Here is a 12500-nt window from a genome sequence, read left to right as displayed (position 1 = left end):
ACTCCACAGTAATAGACGAGTATAAAAACAGACTTTAATTCTAAATCAGCAACAACCGTGCCAACCGAATGAAAGCGAACCTCCTAACAATATGACACCCATAAGTCACTCGATACCGTTACGCAATCATACAACACTCCCTGTGTTATTGTCACTTTACCTAGTTTTTTATTCTTCTGACTTGTTAAATGTATAGTAAGTCTTTTCCTAAGCCCTACTTGGAAACCACCTGTATCGTTGTTGAATGTGATTAGCATAGCCAAATAAAGCTTTACTACTACTACTAATACTGCCACTACTACCACTGCCACTGCCACTGCTACTGCCACTCACACGACACCTTAGAAGACGAACATGAGTACTTTGATAACGTTTTCAGTAAGAACAACTACAACTGCGATTTTGTCGCAAGCAACACTTACCGTACAGAAGCTAACGCTACAAACACTAACCGGACACCTACCCAGTGCCTATACCCTACATCGAAGGAACCTCGGAGACTGCTTACAATATCTGTGTTGCTCAGAGACCCATCACTACCTTACGAAAACTACTGACTAACGTCAAAGACTAAGACTAACCTAAGGACAGACAAGGAGCACTTCAAATGCTGCGACTGCCAGGCCACTTGTATCGGTGAGACCGGCAGAAATTTGAACGCTAGACTGACTGAACCAAGAGGAGCGACGAGGGACGGTGACATCAAAAATAACGTTGACGAACACCATTTACAGACAGACCACAGAATCGACTGGGACTCTGCTGAATGCGTTACCTACAGCACTACTTACTACCAACGGATCGTACTGGAATGCTGGTGTACCAATCTAGAACAGACACCACTAAACCGATGGCTTCAACTTCCCGCATCCTTCAAACGATTTTTCGACGACATCAACTGCTGACGAACAACACACTAAACGATGTACTCTATCACAGTACTTCCCGACTTATTCTGCGAAACACGTAGAACTATAGACGGATCGAAATGCACCAATGACTGTTTAATCTTCACAGCCAATTACATCTAGGCTCAACTGACAGGTGACCAATAACATCAGGAATAAGTGGACCAATGACATCTACGACCATAGTTTTTATAGTTACTGTATCTACTGACGTTACTCAAATCACTTGACTTGACTTCCGCTGAGGTTGTCGAAACGTCAGTCAATGTCATCTTAAACAGTTCTTCTCAGGACTACACTAACCCGGACGATCGCACTTTACTTAATTATGGTAACAACACGTTGTTGATGATTCTGCCAAACTGCTTTACGAATTTCCAGCCGATTTCTTGGTCAAACTTTACAAGCTTTCAAAACATCGTCCGGGTGGTGGCACTGACTCATGTACAAACAACCTGAGCGAAAATCAAGGGATTTATGTAGTGTCAGTGAATCCTGCAACTAGTCTGGTCTTTGACATGATTGGTTAGTAGAAAAGTGACATCATTGGTCCGTCTAGTCAGTGATGTTGCTGGCTGGGTGGACTGTGATGACCCAAGTCATTGACCAAAGTACTTATACGATTAGTGAAACTACTCAAAGCATGCACTTAACTCTGAGGATGACTTCCGCTCTAGTTGTCGAAACGTCAGTCAATAGAGACCTTCAGATCGGAGAACAAGGGCAATTACGAGTACGAGTTTTCCGTTCTAAGCATACACCAATCTCGACCCAGAAGCTCTTAAGAGAAGAGCTGTGGGGAACCCTGAAAAAAAGTGTCTTCTCATTGCTTCTCATGACGAACAATCAAAAGCGTCTGTAATTGGTGCATTCATGTTAGCACGAGGAGTGCTAACATAAGCCAAATAGCCAATTTTTAGCTACAAGAACCCTACGGCGCATGTTCTTCTAAACAGAGTTTCCCAGAGCCTTGGGTCGATCCAAGGCTCTGGTGACGAGAATGAGCATACACACTTTGAAAAATGTGAGCCTCCATACCTTATGCGCATGCTCAGTACGAAAAACTCGTACTCAAAGTCTTCTTCATCCTCCATTCTAAAGGTCCCTAATGTCACCAACATCAGTCCTTCTCAGGACTACTCTAACACGGACGATTTTACTTCATCGAGTTCTGATATGACTCCTGTGTTCAAATTATTTGCTGTTTTACAAGCTGTCGCGCATTTATTTGCAGGTTTTGACAACACTTGTGAACTGTCAGCAGTGTTAGGAATTCTGGCCAACGCGTCATGTTTTAACGCTGCCATTCAAGGAAATGCCAAGGATGTGCGTTCTAAATTGAGAAATAAGTGGGGCCATTGTAATTTCGATCACTGGACAGATGTGCATTTTGCCTACTGCTTTCAAGTTATGGAGGTAATGCTTCGTTGTCTGGGACTTCCGAAAGCAGATGAAGATAAGCAAGTTGACGACCTTCGAGACTGGGAGACTAAAGGTTGGTTGTATGTAATGTACGCTCGCCGCTGCAGTGTACTTCTCGCTAGCTAGAGCCGAAAGATAAACTCTTTTCAACACTTCAGTAGCCGGTTGTTTCTTGCATATCATAATTGTATAAGCACACTTTGAGGAAAGAGACCTATTACACTCCAGAATTGTACTCCACTCAGTCCAATTACTATTACTTACAAAAAGCAGACAATCGATACAGAGTCACCCAAAGAATCTCTAGAGCTCAAACGCTTCATGCATGCAGTCGACGCTAAATGGTCCTCAACACATGTCCTTGACTGTCAATTTTTTGCGCTATTGTGTTTGATAGGATTGACGCTCTGCATGGGCTGTCCTGTAGACAAAGACCTGATGAACCTGGTCACCATAGAGGTCGCAAACCTCGAGAAGGAATTAGAGGACCTGACAGTAACAAGTGTGGATGAACACAGGAATATAAACGATGCCCTTCAGAGCTTCAAGAACGAAGCTGTTAAGTTTTTCAAACGTATAGAAGAAAACCAGGAGAAAATGTCGGCTGCAATTGCCGACAATGCCAAAGACATCAAAACAACTGAGAAGCGACAAGATGATTGTAACGAGAACATTTTTCTTTTAGAAGAAAGTCAGCGTAATCTAGAGTCATCTTTATCATCTGTTAAAGACCAACAGGCATCTGTTAAAGACCAACAGGCTTCTCTTACTTCAGAGGTAGAGTCTTTAGAAATTAAACACTCCCGTTTAGATTCAAGGGTCAGGGCACTAGAAGAGGGAATGTTCGATGCAGTTAGGGCTTTTAAAATTGTTCAAGTACCCAGTCGAAATCCCTGCTTTTGTGGTCGCCGAAACGAGTTAGAAAGCATTGCATCGCATCTGAAAAATACCAAAAATGGTTGTATTCATTCAGCCATTTGTGGGCTTGGCGGTGTGGGTAAAACCTCTCTCGCCGTAGAATATCTTTGTCGGCATGAGAAGGAATATCCAGATGGCATTTTTTGGATTTCAGGAGAAAATAACGAGATTTTTCAAAGGTCTCTCAGCGAAGTAGCCCGGCAAATAGGAACTTTCGCAGAAAATGATTTTTCCTCATCCCTGTCAAAAACGCTTCAGTGGCTCGGAAAACTGAGAGAGTTGTGGTGCTTGGTCGTGGATAATCTTGACGAATTTGAAATGTCACCTGACATGAAAAGGCTGCTCACTGGGCACTGGAAACACTCGGCTCATGGTCACATTATCATTACTACAAGAAGGGAAGTGGCTGAGATAAGTGAAGAAACAGGAATCGAAGAGCAATTTTGCATTGAATTAAAGTGTTTGACAGAAGATGAGGGTATTCAATTCTTAGAAATGCGAAGCGGAAAGGCTGATGATGAAGAAGAGGCACGTAACCTGGTCCGTGAGCTTGGAGGACTTCCCTTGGCTCTTGATCAAGCTGGAGCTTACATTCGATGCCTCAATCAATCCATAAAATTGTATTTAGAGAAATATAAAAAGCAAAAAATGCTTCTTTTGAAAAAAAAGAAAGCCCGAAATCTTGTGGAAAACACCTCTCCTGAGAGGCTGGCTGTCCACACTACCTGGCTGTTAAATTTCGATCACATAACTCGCATCTCGGAAGAGATGGAGATTGGGAAAGCACCCACTTTGATGCTGCAGATTTGTGCATTTATCGGTCCAGATGATATTCCTTCTGAGTTGATCAACGAGGAGCTGCAGGCAGGGGACGATTCTGCTGCTAAAAGTGCTTCTTGGGATTCAGCTGACATAATGTCCCTTCTTACCAAGTTTTCATTATTTCAAAGGTACCGGGTAAATTCGTTCAGTGTTCATCGTCTTGTGCAAGAAGTAATCCGAAGTCAGTTGCCAAAGAAAACTACAATGGATGTTTTGTCTTGTGCAGTGCGTGTTCTTCACGTGGCATTTGTGCATACACGTTCCCCAGCATCTGTATGCAAAAGTTTTGAACAGGATGCGGTGTTTAGTGTGGAGAGTCCCCCTTCATTGCATCTGTGGTCAAAATTAGCTTCACATGCCACCTATTTGCAAGAGAATTTACGTTGCTTTTCAGAGAAATACGACGACTCAGTCAAAACTTTGCTGTATACAGGTGAAACCATGCGCATTTTTAATGAAGCGGGGACTTTTTTCGCTGTTTCCCAAGAACAAGTTAAGGCCCAAGAAATGCAAAAATTGAAACTGGAAATCCTAGTTAAACTCGACAGGTCGGCTTCAGAGGACGTCGACATACTGCCAAATTATTTCATTCATTTTCCTTTAGAAACCATGGACTACAAGCTGATATCACACTGTATGCGTCAACCGCCGCTGGTATGCGAGGACTTGGATAACACATCTCTTCAAAAGAAACACGAGGAAGAAGCAAACCAGTTCAGAGAACAAGGCAATCGTGCAGTACAAGACAAGAAGTTCGAAGAAGCTTTACACCTTTATTCAAGGGCAATTGAATTGTCACCAGATGACCACAGATTACACTCCAACCGGGCTTTGTGTCATCTAAAACTTGAGAAGCCAAAAGATGCTCTGGCTGATTGCGAAAAATGTCTTTCATTACAACCCAATTTCAACAAGGCACTACAACGCAAAACGTGGGCCCTACGCGATCTTGTAAACAGTGGGTCTTCGGGGTTACTTGGGCAATTAAGGGCATCATTGGCGATGGCCTTCTACTGTAACCCAACTCTTCTTAATGACACAACGTTTTGTGAGATGTTTTCGGAAGCACGTTCTCCTTACAGGGAAATAACAAATCAGGCACAACTGGGTTTTGCGCTGAAAACGATTCAAAGTAGCGAAACTCTGATAGTACGTGAAGGACAGTATCACATCAAAAGTTTTCCTATTCACAAATATTTCCAGATTGTTGGTCTTGGGCAAGGCGTTGTTTTTACCGGCCCACGCGTATTTGTTATTGTAGGTGGTGTGAGTTGCTATTTCGAGAATGTCGTTTTTCCCAAAGACGAACATGAATTTGCCGTAATATGCAAACAGGCCCTTGTTCACATGAACCACTGCAAAATGTCAGGGGGAAGGGCAAGTTGTGAAGATTTTCCAGAGTGTAACGGAGGTCCAGGATGCAAAGCCGCTTCTCGAGGAAGACCTGTTTGTGATCGGACTGGAAAATTTGGAGATCATTTTGCGCCTTCCGGTCTAGTTGGCCGTCCCGTTTTACAAATTTCCGAAAGAGGCTGTGCACTTATTCAAAACTGCTCGATTCACGAGTGCGGCGGTGGAGGTGCTCTTGTTGCATCGGAGGGTTCATATTTAGAGGTCCGAAAATGTGAAGTGTACAAGAATCGACAGGTTGGTCTGGAAGCAAGAGAAGGCGGGTCTCTTTTTGCCTCTGAGAACAGGATATTTGACAATCGATTTCATGGTGTTTTGATTGGCCCGGATGCAGGTGAGTGCAAAATCATCGATAACAAGGTCTTCGAAAATGCTCAAGAGGGTATCTACTCCTTCAATAGCAAGAACAAGATAGTTATAAGTGATAATCAAATTCATCATAACGGACCGTTTGGTATTTCTATGGATAATAACTCTTGTGTCTCGATCAGTGGCAACGAAATATTCGAAAACGGATTCTGGGGAATTTTTGCCAAATCACGAACAAATGCAAACATTACCGGTAATGTTATCTCAGGGAACAAATGCGGTGGTATTTTTATCGGCACAAACTATTCTGGTCGTGTTTTGTTGGAATCTAACATCGTTCGAGACCACTGTGGCCCATGGCTGGAGTACGACACGGGAAGCTTACCAGCGGCTGAAAAGCATCCATCAGCGAGTAGCAATTTTCCAAAGTTTTACTATCTTCCAGAAGGAGAAAAATCCCTTTATTCCAGGCCTCCCATTCTTAAAGAAAACACAGAAATTAACAACAGGGAAGGGATTTCTCACCCCATTGAAGTAGTGCGGCGCCTTTATAATGGTTGTGTGTTTTGCCGTCGCTCCCGCAGTGAATCAAAATGCCTCTTAAATTGTCCTGATTGTCACATTGCATGCTATTGCAGTGAAGAATGCCAAGCAAAACACTTACCCACACACAAGCCATTATGTATGGCGCTGAAAAGCCGTTATTCTGTAACAGTGAAGCTTTGTCCCATTCTCGCGGCGATTCCGCAGGGAAATGATTTAGTTACGATTCGAGCGTTTGGAGCTCATTTAAAAGGAATAGGGAAAGGTCCGAAGCTCAAACGTAACAGTCGTGATAAGTTCATCGTTAAAATCCAAACCAACCATCTCAATTCCCACCCACTGCAAAATCTTATGGTGTACGACAGAAGCCTAAGCCTGGACCAGTGCACTATTCAAAGCCCTGAGATCTTCACTGTGATAATGGAATGCGGTGTGCTTGGGGCTTTAAACAAATTTACAAGCAAGAAGGCTTACTTCTGGGCCATTTTTGCGGAAGGAGGAAAGAAGTTAACCGTTTTTCTTGATCACTTGGCTCCTTACCAGGAATGGTAAAAGGAACTTGAACTGCAACAACAACTTTATTCAACCCTTACAAGCACAAGTGAATTGTACATACGACGTAACTAGTAAAGAAATTAAAGAACTAGGAAGCCAAATTGCATGAAATAAATGACAATACTTAAGGCGAAAACACACACAAAATGGACATCACACAACCCCAAAAAATTTACACTAATATTCAAAGTTATACCCAGCAAAAAAGAATACAACCCCAAAGCAGCAAACAAATCATGCAAACAAAAGGCAGGAAAAAAAACAACTATTAGAAAGGTTCAGACAATGAAACAACTTTGATATTTGCTTAGAACTTCTTTTTTTTCAAGCTCGTCACTCAATACCTTTTAGTTGTCTCGATAAGCTCATTTTATTGATCGATTGTTTTTGCTATGCAAAGTGTTTACTGCGATGGTGATTTTAAAGAGTTTTTCCAATCATTCGTTATCAAACTTTACTCCTTCACAATAAAGCTGGTTATGGATTCTCTTGGACGGTACAAAGACCCAGAAACTCTGGATACAGCACTCATCCTTTCAACCCCATGTACTGTCGCTCTTTGATCTGTGAATCTTGGACAGACTACGACCGAAGAGCTCTGGTTCCAGCTGCAATTTTTTGCCTCTCATACTCCCTGAAACTCAACGCGATAACATTACCATAACGGTACGAAAGTGACAGACCGCCCATGATTCTGTTGGAGTCGGTAACGCGAGTAAGCAAGGACGACGACGATGCTATGAGAACGTCCTAAAAATGCACTTCCGCGTTATTCTGATCATTTTTAGTTATGCCAAGTTGTTCGGTACTGGAAGTGTTTTCTAACTTCCCAGGTATAAAAGTGGTAAGAACGGTGTGGGTATACCGATAGAAAATTGAAAATTTTATTGTCGTGACCTGACGTACTCTACACAACCTCAACTTTGGTCATTTTACGTCGTCGTCAGGGCGAAAACGGCACAGAAATTTACTGAAACGAGAAACGCACCTGCAGGGACGTGTAGAACCAGTGTTTTTGTGAGATAAACCGTTCTGGGTGACGTTGCCGCTGCTTAAATTCCTCACGTTACAACTCAACAGTTGTCCGAACACACGAATAGCAACCACTGATGCACGGTGCCACGGGGGTATTTTGGTTTTTAAAAATGCAACGGAACTCGGAGGGGCAAGGGGGTCGATCCGGGTTCAAAATCGTACCAAAAAAATCCAATATTGGGTAAAAGTTTTGAATGGAATATAAACTTTCGACCGTATCTAAAATCTTGACTCAAGAATAATCTTTCCAAGGACGCATGAGAGAGAAGTTAAACAGAGTTTCTATTTGACTATTTTGTTATTGCCTTTTTAATCATGAGTTGTAATATCTTTATAGTCTTTTAGTTATTACCAGACGAGTGTTTCTTCCACCAATAGCGATATTCACTGTTTATAAACAATTCTTTTGATATTTGAATTTTACCAACCACCGAACAAAAGACCCTTTGTTTCGACAGCCAATAAATCTCTGGTTGGCACATTAATGACAATCAATGAACAATGAGTATCGCTATCCCACTGTATCTTCAAAACAAAGGTGCATTTTTTTTCCGTCAAAACAAGTTAAACGTAAAATTTTCACTGAAGGACTTTTAGTTAACTAACGAAATGATATATGAAATGAAACATATTTTGCTTATATAGAATTGATAATTATCACTCTTGGCGTCTTTTTGACGCACTTTGTGCTTTTGTTGAAGTTGCTTTTGGCCTTGCGCTAAATAAACAAGTTCTCCTTTCTGCAACAATGGAGAATGTTAGCATCGACGAGTCCAAGTTCGGGATTTTGATCACTGCGCATTCGTACTGCGCAGGCCGGCGTGCTCGACTTTACATCGAAAAGTCGTAGCGGTAAGTACGAGTTTGTGAAAAGGAAATTGCCTTTGATTTAGAAGTGTTTCTTTTAGTTTAAAACTGTAATCATATACTAGCAATCCTCAAGTGTTGGGTAAATAATATGGGGGGTTTTCAAGCTTGAAAAGCAGCTTAAAATGCCGATATTTGCCAAAGAATTAGTGTGGTTTTAGTCATAATAGGGAGTTTAAGATCTGCGACGCGACGGTAACGAAAACGTCATTTTAAATTGCAAGTTCAGGTTTATTAATCTTTTTCGTCATTATGTGGGCTTGTCTAACTTCTAAAAACTAGTGTAACTTTCCAGGAACTGAATTAAGAGGTGCGGCATTGAATCAACGACAGAAAATTCAAATTCGCTGCCTTTTATTCACGTTTTCCGTAAAACTTGAGAATTGGTCATTTCACGTCGCAGATTTGCCGAAAACGTGAAAGAAGTGTAAAAAAACTAAAAATGCACGTGCAGAGCATGGAAAGCTATGTTTTTTGCTCATTAAATATACAAATTTTGTGACGTTCGTTGCCGTCGCGTCGTAGATCTTAAACTCCCTATTCCTTGGCTTGCACCTGACGTCGTAGAGGGCATGTTGGTGTACTGAACAATAGCGAAAAAGTCTTTAGGGAATTTGGCTCTATTCGCCCTTGTCACACGGCGGCCATATTGTCCCGGGAGACCAAAAAAGCTTTGTTTTACCACGCCAATCCTCACCCCCATGGTTTCCACTGCGAGGCTTGGCGTGGTAAAACAAAGCTTTTTTGGTCTCCCGGGACAATATGGCCGCCGTGTGACAAGGGCGAATTATTATGCAAAATGCGAGCAACATTTTGCTTTTTTTTTTGTGTGTACACCAACATGGCCGTGCAATCACGTGATTGCAAACCAAGAATAGTATTTTCTGCAGACTGGAACTCGTATTATTATACGCTTACCTAAATACGTTGAGCACGAGTTTGAGAACGAGTACAAGTTGTACTTGTTCTCGTACTCGCACTCGTTGCTAATGCGAACATTTTCTAATGAAAGCTATTGTACTACTAGTCAGTGGAATGAACTTTTAGATCTTGGCAGTGAAAGGGTTAAGCGGCATTTTTACCTTATTTATATGCTAAATGTTGTGGAAACCATTATCCGTGGTTAGGTCCTACTTTAGTTTAATTCTATCTTACTTTAAAAAGCTCTGAGTTCAATCAGGTAGTTTAGTCAGGTAACAGAAACTTGAGGGCGACCGTGAATGAAATCATTGTTTGTTATACGTATTATTCCTTTGAATTAAATAATCGTAGGTTGACTATTAATTTAAATTTGGATTTTGAGGTGGTGTATGTTTTAAGGGGGTTTGATTGTGGGTGGTATGGACATTTTAGACATAGTTTCCTTTTCTCCATTGTCAAACTCATTTGTAATCAGTGTTCGAATACAAATATATAGCTTCGTTTCAATTTCTTGTCACGCCTCGTCCAATATCAATCCTACATCTGTGCTGCCACCCCCCCCCCCCCCCTTCCAGTTCACACCCCTTTAAAATCGTGGCTCAAACACTGAATGGTGTTTTATCTATGGTACTTTCGCTAAGCGAGTTCTCCGGCCCTTGGCCCATCACCGCTCCACCTCCAAAGTATTGTCTAATTCTTCTGGTCATCATTTCAGACAGCCACTTGCGAGTATTTTACTTTTTGCATGTCTCGCGCAGCGGTTTCTTGCCGTAACTTGAGAATTCGGAGCTCAGCTATTCCATTAAACTGGGTTCCATATGAGGGATTTTTTATCAAAGCTCGGGAGAGCTCTGTGCTGGAAGAAGAGAAGTGCCGAGGTTGAGAAAGGACAAAGTTCCTTCGTTCGCTGGCACAGCGTCCCTTCTGGAGCAAACACTCCTGTCGCAGATACGATTGATTTAAGCAGTTCTGCCTTCTAGACCTGAATCCTGTGCTTATTTTTCTTCCAACTGAAATGTTCTACTGAACAAGTATAATTAAAGCAAAATGAGCTCATTTGCCGGTCGATTCCGAAGCTCAACAGATCGATCCACCGGCAAGGGTAATTTGAGATAGTGGAAGAGGTATGTTTGCATTGATTTGTCAGGTCCCTTTGGTTTGCTTTGGTCCAGCTCCTGGCGATGTTAGAGAGTTGAACGTATTTCAGAGTGAGAATGAAACCTTAACTTTGCATAACGAATTGGAATATATTACGATATCTCCCATTCATTTCGAATTGAAAATACCTTTTTGAAAAGTTTAATTTCAAAAGAGCACGCATCTATTTTTGTCGTCAGAGTCCCGGTCACTTCACCTCTTATCAAAATAATAGAAGGCAGTGGCTTCGGTCAAGTAAACAAGGCCAGAATCCTGGAATAGCATTAGGATGGTGATTTGAGTGCAAACGGGTGAGTTTGGGTGTGTTCGGAACAATGAAATGCCCACAATTAAATAAATTTTCCGCAGAAATTCATAGCCCTTTTTACAAAAACTAAATCTTAGAGTCCGAGTCGTCATAAAAGTGTGAAAAACCAAAAATAGGAGGCCATACGATTAATCATTTTATGACTAAAGTAAAGTAAAGTAACCATATTTAACGTGGATAACTCGTAACAGTAGTTAAACTGACAAACCTGAGGTCGACGGTGCGCTTATTTTACTCCCCCCTCTCCATCAGTTCTCCGTTTTATGGGTATTTAAAGCTACTTAGCTACACGGAAAGGAAAGAAGTCGAAACAAGGATGCGAGATCCGGGAATCGAACTCAGGACCTCTTGCACCAAGGTCGCGCACTAACCGACTGTGCCAGTGTGACTGAATTTGGTCGGTCCGGGCGGAAGTTATTTTTCCCTGGGTCCGTAACGCCACGACTCAGAGCCAGGTATTTTCCCGTCCGGCCCTCCAACGCATGGATTCACCAGCTGGCGCTTTGCAACACCCAACTTTATGGAGGTATCGTTTTCTAAGACTGTCCATATTTCTGTAGTGTTGGAGGGTCGAAGTCATTTGTGGAATGAAAAGTAAAGACGCCGTTCAACTAAACTGAACTTTAAATCAATCAACACAACAAGCCCAAAATCCTTTGCGGGGAAACGTGTCATTAGATACCCCGACCGTAGGAGATCTGGGTACACGACTTAGAACAACTTTCCTCTCCATTATTTTGCCTTTTAACCAATCAGCGCACGATGGATGCGTTTTCTTCCCGATAAGAACGAATTTGAAGGCATGAATCTAAAAGTAACCAGGTCTGACTAAACCATTACTTGAAGTGGGTTAGTCATGGTAAACAATCATAAAAGTAACGACCAATTTACCGAACATTCTTTCAGAAATTGTCGTCCCAGAACCAGAACGCTAGAAATGGCGTTTCCGAGCCTTAAAATTTCAATTTCTTCTGGGAGAGCAGATCCTCCTAGAGTCTCGTGCCTTCGGCGCTCGAACATTTCTCCCGATTTTTCACACTCAGATGGTTGGACAGTCTGAACAAATGATAATAAAATAAGTCCCGGGCAGTTTTTCATAAAGATTTTGAAAAACCGCGGCTTATTAGATAAACATTTTCAAGTTCAGTCTACCCTTATCAGTTGTTTTGAATTCATAAAAACAAGAAGCAGATCTAGATTCCATATCAGTCAACCTCAGAGTAAAACTACAACACTGAAGTACCAAAAGTACTCTTCCTTATCGCATCACCACTCACTGAAACGGGCTTGCGGCTGAAAACATATCAGTGGAATGGCTTTTGGTG

General features: G+C 41.9%; 2 protein-coding genes across 3 annotated transcripts in view; one reads left to right on the top strand and one right to left on the bottom strand.

The window, feature by feature from the left end:
• The window catches only part of LOC138049496 (uncharacterized), a 24418-nt gene extending 15728 nt beyond the window's left edge, over positions 1–8690 (top strand). For both annotated transcript variants that reach the window (XM_068895782.1, XM_068895783.1), the window contains exons 4-5: positions 2143–2403; positions 2728–8690. In XM_068895782.1, the coding sequence (XP_068751883.1) occupies positions 2143–2403; positions 2728–6884 (4418 nt within the window). In that variant the 3' untranslated portion in view covers positions 6885–8690. The remainder of the gene's footprint in view (positions 1–2142; positions 2404–2727) is intronic.
• The window catches only part of LOC138049499 (uncharacterized), a 104729-nt gene that overhangs the window by 30415 nt on the left and 61814 nt on the right, over positions 1–12500 (bottom strand). The gene's annotated exons all lie outside the window — the stretch shown is intronic.

The sequence above is a fragment of the Montipora capricornis genome, chromosome 5 (genome assembly GCF_036669925.1).
Source record: "Montipora capricornis isolate CH-2021 chromosome 5, ASM3666992v2, whole genome shotgun sequence".
NCBI classification, from domain to species: domain Eukaryota; kingdom Metazoa; phylum Cnidaria; class Anthozoa; order Scleractinia; family Acroporidae; genus Montipora; species Montipora capricornis.
Note: the sequence above shows the minus strand (reverse complement) of the source record. Positions and strands in the feature narration are given on the sequence as shown.